This window comes from Nanorana parkeri, unplaced genomic scaffold (genome assembly GCF_000935625.1).
Source record: "Nanorana parkeri isolate BGI_ZX_2015 unplaced genomic scaffold, ASM93562v1 scaffold1744, whole genome shotgun sequence".
Classification (NCBI taxonomy): Eukaryota; Metazoa; Chordata; class Amphibia; order Anura; family Dicroglossidae; genus Nanorana; species Nanorana parkeri.
This window is the reverse complement of record NW_017308012.1, coordinates 142,957-161,861: the sequence shown is the minus strand read 5'-3', so window position 1 is coordinate 161,861 and position 18,905 is coordinate 142,957. Positions and strand designations below refer to the sequence as shown.

The 18,905-nt window shown below is 40.3% G+C and overlaps 1 protein-coding gene across 3 annotated transcripts in view; it reads right to left on the bottom strand.

Annotated features, from left to right (window-relative positions):
• Nucleotides 1-18,905, bottom strand: part of ACSL4 (acyl-CoA synthetase long-chain family member 4) — a 27,451-nt gene that overhangs the window by 324 nt on the left and 8,222 nt on the right. For all 3 annotated transcript variants that reach the window (XM_018571369.1, XM_018571370.1, XM_018571371.1), the window contains exons 6-14: nt 17,044-17,194; nt 16,109-16,232; nt 9,784-9,855; nt 8,851-8,990; nt 7,623-7,795; nt 6,920-6,994; nt 5,106-5,297; nt 4,905-5,019; nt 1,343-1,500 (exon numbers count right to left, since the gene is read on the bottom strand). In XM_018571369.1, the coding sequence (XP_018426871.1) occupies nt 1,343-1,500; nt 4,905-5,019; nt 5,106-5,297; nt 6,920-6,994; nt 7,623-7,795; nt 8,851-8,990; nt 9,784-9,855; nt 16,109-16,232; nt 17,044-17,194 (1,200 nt within the window). The remainder of the gene's footprint in view (nt 1-1,342; nt 1,501-4,904; nt 5,020-5,105; nt 5,298-6,919; nt 6,995-7,622; nt 7,796-8,850; nt 8,991-9,783; nt 9,856-16,108; nt 16,233-17,043; nt 17,195-18,905) is intronic.

The window sequence follows — 18,905 nt, the reverse complement described above, 5'->3', positions numbered from 1 at the left end:
AGCCAAAACATTCTCCTGCCTTCCCTTTCTATATCTGGCCCGTCTGACTTCTGGGTCATATGCCAGACACAGGACAGTGGTGTTTCTTGAAATGATGCTGAATTGGTTCCGCTTCACTATCCTAAACAAACTCTGTGGGCTGAACCTTTAATCATGGAAAATAGAGGTCTTAATGTAGCATCTAAGTCAAACCTTGCCAGCTTCCAGCAAAGGCCTTGTTTTTAGCTTTGTTACAATTTTCCTTGAATTACCTAGGACCCTGGGATCACTTGTAACCAATATCTGAGGAATTAGCCTTGTGTGAATTTTAGTCACTGGGTCTCTTTGTATTCTTACTATTATTTAGGAGGCAGCAAGTACACCATGTTATACATGTCAAGGTAACTTTATTACATTATTTGGTTTACCAAATAAAAACAAACAATCCGCAGTGTTCTAGACATGTAATATTGCTCAATTTAAACAGTCATGGAAAGTGTGGCCAATAGGTGGCAGTAGATTCATCATCTATAGTAGTAGACTGTTACAGGACCGTGACAACAATGAAAAGTTTACACTTTACACGGGCAAATATGTATTCGAATAAACCTTTAATCATGGAAAATATTAAAAAAGCAGTTTCAGAAGGAAAGCTCAGTAATAACCTTCATGTTGCTCTAAGCCCACGTTTCTTTTACGAACTTGGGGATTATTAATACAGAGCACAGCAGAATAGAATTGAAACGTGTTATTGATAGCAATGACGTATTTACAAGATAAAAAAACGAGACTTTGTTTTATGAAATCTATACTTGTACTGCTGTAAAGATGAAGCCTAGTCATAAGTTTTGCAATGTGATTACACAATGTTGTTATGAAAGTCAGAATAAGATGGCACATGTAAGTACATCTTGCTATACATCTGGTTATTCAGAATAGTCACGGAGGTTGGAAATGAACACAAGTGAAACAGTTTCGGCTATAGCAGACAATGTGAATCGTAACCTTAAAGGACCCTTGTAGATTGCCTTTATAAACAATAATAACCGTTTTTTTGTTTCATAATCTTGCTTACTAAATCTTTGCAATGACGCATATTTTCCAGATATGGTTATTAGGTTTATCCTTTCCATTTTAACCCTTTACTAAGCTTTCTTTCCATTATAACTATTTACTAAGCCTCCTTGTGTTATGGGCTCTTTTAACTAAGGTTGTCAACACAGCCTGGACCCAACCTAAAATGTAAATAAAGTCTGTAGTGTATATTTCCTAGCAAGCAGAACCAAAAGAAAAAACACGCTGTCTAGCAGCTGGACGTAACAGGCTACTTCACATAGGATAGAACAAACAGGATGTGACTTACTTGAACATGCTACATCTTTAATCTCCTTTAATACTTCGGCCTCCATTGTGGGATCGTTACAGATTTCCTCCCAAGTGCCTTCGATCCCTTTCTGTTGTGCTAAACTAGTCAGCTTCTTCTGATTAGGAACGACAAAGCTGATCACATAAGACTGGTGACTGTAACAGGATACAAGGAAGATTAGCATTGCCAAAGGCACATATGGAGCAGTGAAAACATTTTCCTTAAGGGTTAGGAACAAAAATGTGGAACCTCATTTTAGAAGATTCACTAAATAGCAAACATGTAGTTCTCTGTATGAATATGAAGCACAAACATGCTAAGAATGAACAGTGCAATGTAATGGGTTAAACAACTGATTGCTATAATTAAACTCAGCCAGCTGAGATGTAGTCAGACAAAATAATAGGAAATATGCGAAGTACAGGAAAGTGGCGACATTATGTATATTTGAACAGAAACATAACAGTTATGTGCTTTTTAAAGTCTGTCATTAAAACTGTTTTTAATGACAGCATTTAATTAACAGCATCCAGATAATCATGTCACTCGTTTCTCTGAAAGTACCATCAGCTACACAATTTGTTTCTAACCAATTAAGAGACCTTTCTACATACATTAACAAAATAAAGCTCTCAATAAAAAAAAATTTTTTGTCTTGCCTGTAAAATAATTTTCTTGGAGTACATCAGGGCTTCATTCACGTGTGCGTGCATGCCCGTACAGAGACCTGCTCCTGGGAGGGGCAGGTAAAGCCTATAATTGTCTGCAGCTGCCTGTACATCCCATGACAGGATGAGGCTACATGCCGACCCGAACCTGCACATCTGCGGAGGCCAGGGTGCACACACTTGGATGCAGACTGTCTGTGCCCAAGTGCAGCCGCTTGCAGTCATAGGGATATACAGACGGCTGCATGCAATTACAGGCTGTCCCTCCCAGGAGCAGGTCTCTGTATGAGCGTGCATGGCAGTGTAAACAAGGCCTAAGGGACAAAGGATTGTTTAGGTACATTTATTATGCAGTTGCCTTTAGGAGATTGGACACTGGCAAAAACAGCTGCAAGATAGCTTAGTACAGGGGCGCCCACTATTTTTCGTCTGGAGATCCACTTTTCAAATGACGAGCTCATTGAGATCTACCAACAAAAAAACACCTGCATTCAGGGGCGGGAGGGGGCGTGGCGGTGCATTGAAGTCAATGGTACCGCTTCGGGGAAATATTAGGGGTCTAAAAAGCCCCCTGATATTTCCCTTTTAAAATAGAAAAAGAAATTGAGGACACAAAGTCCTCAATCTTTTTTTCTGCAGCCTCTATTCTAAATGAATTCCCATTCATTCAGAAAATATTTACTATCAAGCAGTATCTGAATGGGGAGGAGCCTCCGTACAGAGTGCTTCTCCCCATTGAGAAACTCATGAATGAACGGGACATGATGTAAATCACATGCTGTTCATTCATTTATAACTGGGGACACATAGTACTAGGTGTCCCCAGTTATTTACAAACACTGGAGTGATCAGACTCCAGTGTTTGTCCTGCACAGGGGCTTGGTACATACTACTGACATGTACCGATCCTCTGCCGCTCGGCCACGCACAAATGGGCTCAGCTTCTCCTCGGGCAGAGGCAGCGGGGGATCCGACGAGAAGTGAAAGAGCACTTCAGCCGCGGGGGGGGTTTCGGAGCCGCTGTGGCAGAACGGACGAGCAGTGAGGGGAGAGAGAGGCGCCGGCTGTCAGATCCTGGCCGAGCGTCTCTCTCTCTCTCTCTCTCTCTCTCTCTCCTCACCGCTCTGCATTAGTTCTGTGACAGCGGCTCCGTCCTCCCCCGCCGCCGGTTCCTTCACTTCTTCTCGGATCCCCGCTGGGGAGAGCAGCGGGGATCCAGAGAAGCGGTGGGAGGAGAGGACATGGCGATCTACCAGTGATCCCTACGCGATCGACTGGTAGATCGCGATCGACCTTGTGGGCACCCCTGGCCTAGTATAATCCCTCCCACTCCCAGAATGTCCCCATTTTGTTGCAAGCAATAGTAGGACTAAATAATAATAATGTAGAGGAGGAATCTGTGTCACCTAATGTAGTCCAAGAAAAGGATTTTTACAGGCAAGACAAAAATCCTATTTTCTTAAATTGTACATTAATGGACACAGGAGTATTCTGGTACATTGGGACCCGTACCAAAAGCAGTCCAGTTGAGGGGTGGCCAACACAGCAACCAAACACCAACAGGCCTATGTTAACAGGTAACAGAAAGGGCTTAAAAGGGATGAAAGAGCCACCTAAAGAACCTTACAGCTGAAACTGGCATCGGATGAGGTCTGAATATCCACCAAGAGCAGGTGGGAGCCTTGCAAAAAGAAAAAAAAAGATGTGTGCTGCCATCATGCCCAGTAAGCACCAAGTTAATCTAGTGGAGGGAACGTTGAATGGGATAGGTGGGGCCTTGTCATTAGATCCATTAGCTAGGATGAGGAGCTTGCGAATCCACCTGGAGATAGTGGAAGGAGAAGCAGGTTGTCCTGCAGGGAAGCCTTAATACCAAAAAGTCAGTCCATCTAAAAAGGAAGATGTAGCAGAGAGGTAGACACGAATAGCACTACCACATCAAGATAATGGAGAATGATATGGAGCAGGGCATCAGAAATTAAAGAACAATGTTGGGTTAAGGTGAAAGGCAGAGACCACTTTTGGAAGAAATGCAGATTTAGGACTCAAGACACCTTTATCTCTGTGTAGTACAAGAAAGAGTTCTTCCAAGGATAAGGCCACCAACTCAGAACCTTGCCTTTCAGTGGGGATAGCCACAAGAAAGGAAAATTAAGGGAGAGTAGACAGTAGACTATACCAGATAGGTTCAAAGGGTGGTTTCTGGAGAACTGACAGAACGGGGTTAAGATCCCATTGAGTCACAACACCATGTACAAAGACTCCAACCTCCTGAAGACATATGCATAACCCAACCTGAATACACCTGTATACCTTATTGTACGATTAAGGGGAAAACAAATGTACAGTGGCAACAGGCAGCTGCTGTGCTGGCCAACCGTAAAAATAAATGTGACTTTCTCAGCAGACAGCTTGCTGGCAGCTGGTGGGTCAGTGTAGGGTTGGCACTGTGCATCACCATCAGGCTCTCCTGATAGTGACAGGTGGAGGCAGTGTATGCCAAAATAGGACAGCTGGGTAGGGTCCGTCAGGCTGACTCAATGAATAATAGCCAGCCTGACTCACATTCAACCCTCTTTCTCTGCAGTACACTGCCTGTTGTGGGTCAGAATGAAGAAAGCTGGAGTAGAAACGCATAGCACTGTCCCATATAGGCCAAGCAGTTGGGCTTAAGCTTTCTGTTATCAAAAGTAAAATTATACCTAGAACTGGAATTTTTGCTGTTTAACACTACTTTACCATTTTCATCAACTAAAGGTAGAATGATCTTTTACAGTAAGTATATCTATTAGTGATCATGCTTTATAGCTCCACAAGCGCTGCAACAGCTGCTCACTTGCAGGTATAAACTAGGGCACATGATAGCAATTCAATGTACATAGAAAAGTTACCTGTTGGCATAGGCACAGATGTTGTCAATGAATGGACAGTTTTTCAAAGCAGCTTCCACTTTGCCCAGAGACACATATTCTCCTGCTTGCAGCTTTACCAAATCCTTTTTCCGGTCTGTAAAAAACACAGATCCCAAATTATCAGGTGAAATACTGAAAATGGGAGTCATCGGGAGTATGGACAAAGCTAGCTGGACCTACCAATTATCTGCAGGCAGCCATCGGGGTGGAACTCTCCAATGTCTCCGGTACAGAACCACCTCTGCCCATCTTCATCCACATAAAAGTCCTCTAGGTTCTTTTCTTCATTTTTAAAGTAACCCATTGATACATTGTGCCCTCCAATGACAATTTCTCCTCGCGGGTGTGGCTTATCCCGATTTGTATAGCCTCCTGCAAGACAATTGACAAAAGATTGAGATGACTAAGAGAGTAGGAGTATATGAAATGTACGAGGAAAACAATAGAAGTAATTGCTTGCCATAAAAATATCAACACTTGATTTTCCACATTTGTCGATATTTCTGCTAGTTAGTAACAGTAGAACTGCAGGCAAAACCTGTTGTCTTAGGTAAAGTGTAAAAAGGGATTTCACGTCAGAATTCTCATTGCTGTCTGGGTACCTGTTGGGGAGATTTTCCCCTCAGTTTCCATTGTGGCGACACAAGCCAATGACACAAAGTAAAAAAGGGAAAAATCTCCTAAAATGGAGACGCAGCAATAAAATCCTCTAAGGAGGTCCTAAATCTCAAAGTCTACCTATTTTCTATTGATATCCATTCCTGGTTGGGAAGATTTTTCCCTGAATGGGAATTCTTATTTAGGGTAATGCATCTCAAAAAGCCAGAGATGGGCAGGTAGCTATTTTTAAAGCTTCAGCAATGGAAGGCTATGTATTTCTCCCAGTAAAAGTTTCCCTCATCTTCATCTTGGTTGCCATTTGAAGGTCACTGACCTGCAACAAGCATTTATGTCTATCCTTACAGGTGATGCAAAGGAAGGAAATAAAGCAGCTTGTCTGGTCACTAAGTGCTCATAATGCCTGCTTAAACCAAACTCCTTTCAGCTTAAACCAGTTGCTGGTGGTAATGCATTGTACATAAGTAAGATGGGAGAATACATGACTGGTGAACAGAGCAGCTTTGTGGGACTGGTCACCACTATGGGGATCCAGCAGCGAGGAAACCTGCAGGACCAGGGAAAGTAATCCTCTCTCTGAGCCAAAATTAATATATCATAATGCATATTAGTCTGCGCTCCTATGAATATCCAAAAAGGTAAAAAATTATAAATCACAGCACACAAAAATAAAGTTCAGTAAATGCGCAGTAAATAGCGAATGCATAGCAAGTAATATGAACCCCATATAAAATGTAAAGTGCAAATATAGAACACAATGTACAAAAAAGTAATATTTATAAATGAGCAATGTAGCCTGCGTATACGTGGTGGTGGCAGGGGCCAGTCTGGAGTTGGCCTTTAAACCCACAGAAGTGATTATAACTACAGTTATCCTTTCAAAATGAAACAGTTAGTAAATAGACAAATTGTACAATACTAGACTAGCTTTCTTGGGCAGCCTGCAAGCAATATCTTAGCTTTGTTTATTTAAAGTGTCTTAACCCAGTTTTAAAATACTGGGTCATTATTCATAGTAATTTAACATACCACCACTGCATAACCTGAAATACAAAAAAAGACCTTACCCCATACATTGCAACATCCAAAGGAAAGCATGCATGCTATTACTGAACTAATTTACAGTAAACCTGAACGATGATCAAAAACAATTTTTGGAACAAACAGTAGCAACATCCACGTTTCTTCATCTAGCTGTAGTATTTTGTCATCTAATAATTTTAAACAGCTGAGTTTCTTCTATAAAGAAACCAGAATTGTGGGATTATAGAAGGCATTTCCCTATTCTAAATGGGGAATGCAAATTGTCTTTTGCCACTATCACAAACCAAATAAAATGACATATTAGAAGAATCTATAGTGTTAAGAGCACTTACCTTCTAACCAGTCTCGTAGTTTAATTTCACAGCAGGTAAGTGGAGCTCCCACTCTTCCAGTGCTATAGTCGGATACTGCAATAAAATAAGAAAGAAATTTATAAAAGTCTAAATTTAAAATCAATAAAACACCTGCTAACACACAAAGCCATGAACAATAAAGCTTGAAAGGAACACTGCCTCATGATCTATGTGCCCTCTCACAACTCCAGTATTGTCGTCTGTCCAGGAAATGACAAGCACCAGCAGCAGTGCCTCTATTGTCCCATAATCACCCTGCGGGTGTTAACACATTCTGCATCACAAGAACGTGACATTAAAAAGGTCCCCAGTTCTCACTACGGTAACACTATACCCTCACATCTTTGTCATTGCTTGTTCTATACATTTATCTCATAGAAAGTGCAAATACAAAAGATCTGGTCAAAAGGAAAAAGTGGTTTGAGGGCCTGTAATTGAAATCTAACCAAACACTTTTTCCCATTCTTTAAAGAAAAATCTAAGACTGAAGCTCAGTGGCTATCTAACCTAATTTACATATTATAGAGAAAGAGCAATGCAACATGGGTACATCCTCAATAGGAAACACATCTCTTCCGGTCTCTAACTAAATTTAGATTTAGGAAGTAGTTATGAAAAAACAATTTAGTTATTGTCAGCCAGCTTTTTTTATGTCAATGCCCTACAGAGGCATCATATTTACCTTCAGTTATGGTACCAGCTCCACAAGTTTCTGTCAATCCATAACCCTGGCCAACAGGACAGCAGAAACAGATATTCATAAACCTCTGAGTCTGTGGAGACAAAGGAGCACCACCACACAGCATCATGCGGACATTCCCTCCTAATAACGCCTTTACTTTTTTGAACAGTATCCTGAAAGGAAACAAAAAGTTATGTCAGTCTGGGTAACTTAAAATGGAAAAACACCCACTAACAATCGCTGATATCTAACATCAAATCTCATCTCTCTCTATGAATGACATTTTCTTTTTTATATTGTCCCCAACAATTAAGACCAGTGTAGAGAATCTTAAATGACTGTGTGTGGCCACTACTCATGTTATAGCCAACTAGGTATGCACCAGCACAAACAAGCTCAGCTTCCATGATGCAATCGGACTTCACATTTTTTTGCTGTGATAATTATGAGCAATTATTCATTGTGATGTATTGGAGACAACAGACGCAAATATGAGATTATCGGGTAGTAGTAGTAGTTAGTAGTAGTTGGTAGTAGGTAGTAGACTATACATTTTGTTACTTTTCTACTGTGATAAAGCCAGGTAAATTACTAATTGATTATTGCTCAAAGTTTCTAATTTTAAAACAATGCTTTGCTTTTAAATTGATCAAATGTTAGATTAGTATTGCCACACAGTGTTATACTGCATACAGTTGTTACTCAGTCCATTATTAAGCTATCAAGAAACGAATGCAACTTTTGTTAATTTGTGAGATCAGCAAGCATGTGCCCATGTAAAACCTAGGGGTAATGGTAGCCTGGTAAAACCCAGAAAATAAATAAAATGCCCATCTTGGTAGCCTATAGAGTCACTATGTGACCTGGTTAGAAGGGATGTTTAGTACGGAATTTCCTCCAACCCCGATACGGGTATACCCCTTGTGAAACCTTTCAAGCATTGTCATGGCCAAGCTTTCTATAGGTTCTGTTTCTCATTTGAACATTTGTTAATCATGCACAGACTACTTACGTGCTCTAAGCAGTCAGTAACGGTACATTCAAAAACTTTTGAGATGCAAGATAAAAGGAGCAACCTAGCTCTGTCAATGGCACAGGGCACTTAGACAAATACTTTCCTTTATGCCACAACAGCAGATCAAAATAATGCCAGAACGTGAATACGAAAACTCCTGAATGAGGCAATTGCATGTGTGACCCAACAGACAAAAGGATTACTTTTACATACACATTGCATAATGGAGCATCATATCCCTTCTTAATCTGCTCCAGTTTGTAGTCATAACCCAGCTTGAACAGTGTTCTCTGGATTACATTCATTTCTTGCACTTTGCACATGACATTCTTGTAAATGCGATCCATAATTTCCTGAAAGAGAACAGTAACTTATTAACAGGAAGAATGGAGGCTACCTTAATAGTGTTTAATACACACATGAAAAAGAAAAAAAACCCAGAGACTCATTAACTGGGTAGTGAGTGTATGCAGAGCAGGGAGTGGTTGAAGTCAGGGATTTAAATTAAAGTGGGAGAGCAGGATTTACATGCACTTAAAATATATACACATAAATGTACTCTCTCAAGAAACAAAAGCTTTCCAATGACTCTTCAATTGTTCTAAATGCATTTAGACTTTCTGCTTTTCTTTTTTTAAATCAGATAGTTTTTTTTATTGAGTTTTGTTTTCCAAAAAATCAATACAAAGGAAATCAAATTCCAAAACAATGACTTTCTGCTTTTCAGTGAGGAAAATTGGTTCATGGGAATTCAAATGGAATAAAAATAGTAGAAAAGGCGAGTAGTAGTTTATATTTCCTAATCTGCTCCACAAAGATAACAGCTGAAATAAGGCTGCTTACCAGGAGCGGCATCACCACTTTGCTCCATGCTTATTCCATAAAAATAGGATCAATCAAGATCCAGTGAGCCTCATGTAAAGTGATTCACACGCACAAAGTGCATTCTTTTCACCTAAAAGAACATATTTAGCCTGATGTTTAAACAGACAACTGTGGAATGTTGCCAAGTGTTGAAGGAAAAACTATGCCAGGTTCTGGTTATGTTATGTACATATTTGCAGCATTTGTTATACAAATACTACTAGGCATACTCGGTCTCCTTTGCTGTGAGATTAGATATGGACAGAAAACACATGTACTTACAGGCACAGCAGCCATCAGTGTGGGCTTCAGTATTGAACAATCTCCCTTGCTTCCTTTTTTTATTTTACTAGACTGTATAAAAAAAATAAAAAAAAAGAATGACAAGACTAGTAAGATGCATTATTCCAGTGAAAGACAGAACAACATACAAGTCAGTCTCTAAACAAAATGGTAAACTAGTTCATAAAAATCACACGGCACCCTAACATCAATCCAGATACTGTTTACACTTGTCAGAGCTCAAAGTTGGAACTAAAAGTTCCTGGACTGCATTGCATCCTATACAACTCAGGTACATTTTGGCTAAAGTTTAAATACAGTGAGGAAGGGTAAAAGAAAAGTTTCCTGTAGAATGTTTGTGATCATAATGTTGCAACTGTCTTTCTTTTAATGACCACACTCAGATAAGGGCTTGTGTAGACAGGCTTTGGACTCAGAAGCAAATTGAGGACAGTGTGGTTTGGGGTGATTCGGAGATGTTTTCTTACATTTGGGTTGTTTTAATCAGCCTTTTAAAAAAGGAGAACTATGAGGTGAGTGCTTTTCACTCACCTCATAGTTCTAGCCGACCTGTAACAATAAGACTGTCACAGGTCGGCTCAGTAGATCGGGAAGTGAGCGAACACATACCGTCGCTCGCTCACTTCTCGATCCTGTCACGGCTCTCTGGGGTAATCGGATGTAAATGGATGCCCTTCTATATACATCCAGTTGCCGATACACTTAGGCCTTGTTCACACCAAATGCAGAGCAGATCCGCTCAGGTTTCTGCACACGCAGTGCAGTCAGTGGGTTGTGCTGCGTTTTTGATGCGTTCTGGGGCGTTTTTTGTAAAAAAATAAATAAAATGTTTAGTTTAACATGGGCTTTCAGTGCGTTCCAGGCATTTGCATGTGTTTTTGATGCGTTTGCAGATCCAGAGCAGGTAAAATAGGGCCTGCTGCAGTTTTTTCACCTGCTCTGGAACTGCACGCTGCGATGTGAACTGGAGCTAAAAATACCATAGGAATACATTGGACGCAGTTTTGTTCCGGTCTGCAACTGCTCTGCTCCGCGCTTGTTGTGAACAAGGCCTTACAGGCTTCTGATCAAGTCCACCTGAAAAACCTGAAGGCTTTCCAATCATGCAGACATGATTGGAAAGCCTGTGTGAAAGGGGCCTTATCCTCTGGTCATGGAGTCCTTTGCCTTAAAATACCATCCTACTGCTCAAATCAGACTTGATCACATACTGAATGCTAAACTATAAAAGTGGAAAACGTAACAAACCAAGTTCTCTAAAAGGAACCTCCTGCATGGACATGGTGCTCACCCCCTTCCTGCTACTATGCCAAACCCCCCCTTTTCGAAGTCAGAGGAACGTCAGAGCTGTCGCATGCAATGGTATCAACAGCATTAAGGAGGAAGTCAGAAGAGGATGTTGAGGAGACTTCATGACACACTTTCACATCCACGTAGAAGACTTTATTGCAGATTCCAGTAAACTATAGAAAACATGTGGAAATCTTGCGCTTAACTAACTTGAGTAAGATCCAGCTGGTTTCTATGGGTTTCTGCACACTGTAAAACATAAATACTCTTTGCACTGCTAAAAAAAAAAACATTGGTCTTCACCACCTTCTGCCAAAGACTGAATTCTTTGTTTGGAAAGAAATCATTTAAAAAGTCTAATTCTGTTTGAGTTATTTACTGAAAAAGGCTATTAGGCAACGGGACAGAAAATGCTATCAAGAGCGGTTCTATACTAGCACACGCCCACTTCAGAATTAATTTTGACTAAAAGAAAGTGCATGGCAAAAAACAAAAACTATTTACTCCCTCGCAAAAAAAGATTTGCAGGAGAGAGAGAGCGCCTGATGAATTATCTTTTGAGGTAACGCAAGGAATTTGGGATGCATTATGGTTCACCAATCAGTTTAGAATGAACCAAGCAAGACTCAGCCTTCCGAAAAAGCAGAGAACAAGAATGTGAGATAGGCAGTGAAGAGACCACTTGTCTGTTCTATAACTACAACTACATTGCGAATGATTGGTCTCTGCATAGATGTGCTGACGTTTATTAGTGCTTCATCAACATTTTACTTTTTACAAGTGTTAAATCATCTGATTACACAAGTAGCACAAGGAGAATCCAATTCTGGCCAACTGTCCCTTGCTGAAGCACTGGCTGCTCTTACACACTATTTATAGTACAAGATATGCTGCTTAAACACTACTTCAGGATACAGGCCAGCATCAACAGCCCAGTCCTATCAAACTAGGCTTTCTTCTGCCTGGCACCCAACATGGATAAAAAAAAAAAATTTCCATTGATCATAAAATCACAGATAAAAAAAAAAAATACAATCTTTAGAAAACAATTAACAAAAAGGACGAAATGTTCCCATGGTCAGTTTTAGGGAAAATGCTATGTGCTTTATCAAAACTCGAGCAGACAGAATCTGGTTGCCATAGGCAACTGCTCGAATCAGCTTCTCTCTCTAGTTTGTTCAGTTAAAACTTAAACATGGAAGAGAAGCTGATTGGTTGCCATGCACAGCTGCTCCAGATTCCGTCTGCTCCAGTTTTAACAAATTCCCCTCTTAGTTTCTTGGACTCTGTTGTCTGCTTTAATTATCTGTAACCAAGTGTAAATCTACAGGTATAATTGCCAATGAGATCGGCTTTGTCTCAGGTTTTCCCTCATGATTCTGTATACACTATGTTAATAACAATAGGCATACAAATGGCACTTTGTAGTCAGACCATACAAGTACGAAGCACGAAGCACGACAAGCATCCGCATTCTTAGGGATGAAGTACTCAGAAAACTGGGCCATTAGTAAAATTGCACCATACATAAACTACCCCAATGAGAGAAGAAAGGAAGTATCAAGCCTGTAGGGATCTGGTTTTGCTCCTCAGACCAAAACAGAACTATAGACCTTCTAGGTCAAGAAACCAAGGCCACCCACAGACAAGAGCAGTTGAGTGGTCCAGTCTTGCGACAACACTTTCTACATACAACGGACTTACATGATATTGTAAGAGCCAAGGAAAGAGCAAGTGTTATTTAAAATGTTACACGAACAAAGATCTAATATTTTTTCTATTATTTGTACAAGCTGTGTTATAGAATGGCAATGTGAGAAGAAAGTCATCCTTAAAGTATTTCTGGGCAAAACCTCTTATTTTTGGGAGATTCCCTCTAACTCCTGAGGCATCTATTGGACAACAATACAGGGAAACTTCACCAATTGTACAGACAGAAAAAACCCCACTCTATCCAAAACTAAACAACTTTAGTTATTTCAGAGAATGACGGAGCATCCATATGTACTTACACGGTATATTAGAAATATACTGATAGTCAATGCAAAAACAGAAGAACTCAAGCATTACCATATCCAGCCAATGTAGTTTAGGAAACAGTAAAGTGTGGAAAGTGGAGTCTTCCTTTGTATTTTGGTTGGACTACCACTTTGATGATGGCATTGTACCACCATATTCTGTATCTAAGGTTTCTCCTCCCAGTGTGCTAGTCATTCTGTGTCTAGCCAAGAGCTGTGTGCGGACCGCTAGAATTATCTGCGGCACAGAAGAGCTCTTTATCCTAAAGGCTAGTCAGTGAGTAAACAGTTTCTGCTGAGCAAATCTGGCTTTGTGCCTTGATTCAGAGACACTTGCCAAAGTCTGGGTCAGTGTAGAAGAACAATAATTCACTTCAAGACAGACAATGCATTGTAAGAGTTCAGGAAAGTTTATCCAGCCTCTTCCCACATAATGCACTGGAGAAATAACGTACAATAAATAATCAGATGCATACATAAAAAGAAAGTTACTGCAGCTCTGATGTCCCATCAAATAGAAATCACAGCCGCCTAAAAACAGCCAGGTTTTGGCATCCACACAGATGTCAACTTTGCACAATGACCTACAGAATTCAGGCCCATTCAGGCAATGCACAGTTAAATGCAATGACCTACATAATTCAGGCAATGCACAGTAAAATGCAATGACCTACAGAATTCAGGCTCATTCAGGCAATGCACAGTTAAATGCAATGACCTACATCATTCAGGCTCATTCAGGCAATGCACAGTAAAATGCAATGACCTACAGAATTCAGGCAATGCACAGTAAAATACATTCTTCATTTTAAATGGCACTCCAACACTGTAGCCAACACACACACAGTGCACCACGAGCCAAGTACCATGTCTTGCCGTACACCGCATTTATAAAAAAAAAAGGGTATGGATTTCAGTAGGTTAAGGTGCACTGCCAGCTCATTCAGAATGAATGAGCTGTTTTAACGCAGGACACCTTAAACCAGGGGTCTCAAACCTCAGGCCCTCCAGCTGTGGTGAAACTACAAATCCCATGATGCATCTCTCTTCGGGAGTCATGTCTGTGGCTGTCAGAATCTTGCAATGCCTCATGGGATTTGTAGTGCCACCACAGCTGGAGGGCCGGAGGTTTGAGACCCCTGCCTTAAACACACAGAAATGCAATGCATGAACACAAGGCATAATTTGGAGCTGCTTAATGCATGGCCAGTGCAATGGATTTTAATATCTATGGTAGCCAAGTCCTCCTGAAAAGTTGGTCTCTCTCACCAGGATAGGGACCCCTTGAGATGTACAACATGTACTAGTGATTGAAAATACATACAGTACATTTTCTGCAAGATGTGTTCTTTTCACAATGCAGTCTCTCATGCCATAAAGCCAGGCTGCGATTCAATAAAGCAGAAATGACCGGGAGGCGACATTCTTTTACTGCTTCACAGGAAATCATTTTGAAAAGGTGTTTTAACTCCTCTTATAAATGAACACGTGGACTAGTTAAAGGAACACCTTCACAACACACCTGTCCAAAGCAAAACATTACAGCAAAAATTGTATAGCAATTTTAGAATGAATAATAATTGCATTATCCACCCAACCCATCTTTCCCTTGTGTTCTATTTTAAAGCAGACTAAGGTGGAGCAACCAAAATGTAAACTTATTATGAAAATCCGTGACTGTTACTGTAGCAGAAATAAATGTATCCTTCTCATCTAACACAGTTTTGTAGAATATGGATATTTGACTTAACTGCACTGAAGGTGAACGGTAGTTCCACAGGCAAGGTCAGTGTATTAACATGTGCTCCCACATATCTTGGTTGCAATGTCACTTGTTACAGTAGCCATACAAGAATAGTGCAGCATCCATTACAGATATTGACTGCTCTGAGATTAGTGTGGCGCATGCTTGATCAGCCATTCGGAATCCCGAGATCCATTTTGGGCTCACTATTGGCACTGTCATTTTTCAGTTTTAAACCAGCTGGCAGATTTTAATAATTGAGGCTTTTAGAAGTACTAGATCAACCCTGTATGCCAATTTGCATATTAGATTATAGACAATCCAGCAAGAGGTGCCAGATTATGTATAGGTGGGGAGAACATCCAAACCTCCGAGTGGACAGGAAACAGAATCAAAATTGCAATAGGGAGATCTTGCGGTTAGAACAGGGGTAGTCAACCTCGGCACTCCAGCTGTGAACTACAAATCCCATGAGGCATTGCAGACTGACAACCACATCCATGACTTCCAGAGACATGGCAGGATTTGTAGTTTCCCTACAGCCAGAGAGCCAAGTTTGCTAAAATATCACTTTTGGATGGACTGATCCCATCACGTGTCAAAGGGCAAAACTATTTTGAACTAAAAGCACAATTCAAGTAAAACATGTATTATATAATAGCACATATCGAAAAGATCCAAAACTCAAGACAAGCAATTAAAGTAAAACTGTTAGCACAGAAATACAAGGGCAGCAGTTGAAGAACTTGTTTAAGAGAAGCACGCTTCAGGGCTGTTATCCTGGTTCATTATCTAGTAATTCACAAGCATGAAAAAAATGCAGAAAAGCAGAGTTCAGTTTTTTCAGATTTCCCTCTGCGAATGCATGCTCCAGGTCAGTGACTTTAGAGGTAATGGACGCCTGTGATTCTTTAGCATTAACAAGTCAGCAATGGCATCTCTCATATTTCAGGTCTCACAAGTGGCATACAGCTAATGGGCAAATACTTTCCAGAACATTCAGTATTTTCACAAGAGTATGCAGTTATCTTCCACTTTTAACTACCTTTAGCCTAAAGTAGCTGATAACAAAAACACAGTCTGCATAACATCATACAAAGTCCAAAGATCTCATACAGGAATAGATGCTTTCACATTTTATAAAACATAAATGGTATTAACACTTTCACAAATTCCTTTTTATTTTAGATTTGTCTTGTGTGACATCGGAGTGTTAAACAGTACAGGTATCTTGATAGGAATGCATTCTTACCTGGTCTGACAGCGTTAGGGGAGAGGAATAGCCAATTCTGCAGCCATAGGTCGCACAAGATAGCTCTGCAGTCATCTCTAGAACATGTGCCAAGGGCAAGTATCCAATGTAGGTGTCTTTTGGCCTAAGGAAAAAGTACCATAATTATTTGTGATACGATGATCGTCCTCCCCCCAACGGCAGAAGGGAAATTCAACATTGAAAACTAAGTTTTGTGCATCTTGGTATAGAGCAGGAAATCAAATTTCCTTTAGGAGGAAGAAAAAGGCAAAAGGGCATTTGTTTTACTGCGCAGGTTTTTAACTTTAGAGAAGAACCGATTTAAAAAAAAGTCATGAAATTCATAACTGAGAAAATCAGATTTGTCTGTGATTTGTACTCAACAAGAAAGCGTAATGAACTTCTCACAGTATGCTGCATCAGCAACGCAAATCAATCTCAGCCCAGTTGGTGCAGCAAACAGAATACAAATGTCTCATAAGTTTTTAAATAGAGATTTTGTTTTTTTAAGGGAAAGCAATTACTTCAACCAACACAATGCACATGTCAAACAATTGGGATAGAATAGGGACAGCATGTTCTCTTCTCAGTGTTTCTTTTGCACCAGTTTAAAATGCGCCTCAGACTATGAACCTTCAAAAACACAGTTAGACTGAAGAAATTTGATAATATAATGAGCAGGCAGAAAGCTTCAACACTACTTGAAACTTGTTAAAAGCCTGCTAGCAGCTTGTTTAAAGTGGTAGCCTGCACTCCCATTATTATTGTCCATATTTAACATTTTCAGACTGGAGCAGATTACTACTTTAAAGCTGCTTGAAGTTTGCCGAGAGCTTTGCTGTGCACGCTGCTCTGATGCAATCTACAAAACATGGGTAAAAAGACCCAATAAGTAAAAAAAAGGTAAACCAGTGCTGTCAGACGTGGATATTTACCCAAGCCCAGGTATGCGTTCACACTGCCCAGCCATGCCAGCTATCAAGTTGCTGTGAATCATCATTACTCCTTTAGGTTTGCCAGTAGAGCCACTTGTATACATGACAACAGCAAGGTCTGTAGGAAGAGGTTTGCATGGACGGTTCTTCACTGTGGTCAGAAAAAAGAAAACAATGATCAACTACAAAGAGCACTACATGCATCTACGCATAAAATTTTTTTGAAGGAATGGTTTGTAAATCAGTCAAAACCCAACCTACCATTATTTGGAGTACAGAAGCACATAAGAAGCACAGAGTACTTATGGGATGGGATGGGATTAAAAGTAGGGTTGGATAAACATGCACACTTGCATGTCTATGTGACCATATGTACACGATTAGAGAAAAAGCTTTTGGCATTTGGATGAATTTTTAGAGGCCCAACCTCCTTCTACTGTCTGTGGAGAACTCTACAGAGAGACAGCTGCAAACAATTGATGGCTTCCCACATTGTCACAAATATTCAATACAACATGCGACAATCCCAACAACAGCACACCAAAACTTCCAGGCGGTCGCTTATTTTCTTCGATTCCTTTTTCATTCTGCCGATTGTTGTATCGCTTTTCATCGCACAAACAAGCACAGATCAGTGACTGTGTTCATTTATCATCCACAAATTAAAACCTACATCAAAAACACAGAATCACCCAAGTTATCTTGTGTAAACAGAGGTGAGGGAAGTTTGCAAATTTCGAGTGGGTATTATGAGGGAGTCTCTCTCCCTGCTTTTAAATACTTTTTAATTCTCAGAGAATGCAAAAGTAGACGTGGGGACATCGTCCAGTTTGGACCAAAACATCTGAAACATCCAGGAAGATGCAAACCAAGCCAAAACTATGGCTTGTAGATATTGCCAAATAAGCCCTCAAAAGACCTAAGACACAGTGATAGGAGATCTAAGAACTAATGATTACAGATCCAAGAACTAGGCTTCTCACAAGACTTTATCTAGAACTGAAATATGTTTTGGGTGGTAACATCCTTCAATGATCACTTGTATTTGAAATGCCACATCCATAGTAGTAGCACCAGTACTGCCGTCTGTTTTGCTCACTACATAAATATCGCTCTAGTTCAGCTTTTCCACAGTCAGTAAGATGGTAAACATCAGACATTATGTATGCCTCAGTCCAGCAAGTACACACGTGTACTTACCGCCTGGCTCATGTAATATGTGGTATATAAAACATCTCAACTGAGAAAATAAATTATCTGGATTTGGCCATCTCTTTATTACAGAAGCTGAACCTTCTTAAATAGTAAAGAATTATGAATTATGTCTGATCACTGCACACCTTACAGCAGAACTCTAGTATTAGAAAATAAAGAAGAAATACTCGCCTAACCCTTGGCCCCGCCTGGCTGCTAGTCCTGTCCTCACAGCCCCTTCTCCCCCTGTGCTCTGGCTGTCTAAGGATCCATTACCTCATCCTGTCTTGCAGTCACTGCCACAGGACCGAGGATTGGGTGAGTATTCCTTCTTTATTTTTGCCCCTAAAGAAAAACAAGCACTTAACGCTTGCAGTGTAGGGGTAGCCCCACTACAAGGGTTCGTTTTTCAAAATCCACTAGTAATTTAAGTGACCTAAAGGACAACCAAATCAAAAGGGCGATGGTTGTAAAATATCTGTATTTACATTGCAATTTCATTTCGAGTGTTTCATTATGATGGGGGGGAAAAATTAAAATATATATAGTCTTTATTATACCATTTTCATTTACAAATTCAGAGTCAGCTTTGTACACAGGACTAAACTGAAATAACTGTAGCCTTGGCATACAGTATCTGTCCTTTAATCAATTCCCCTGCTCCCCCC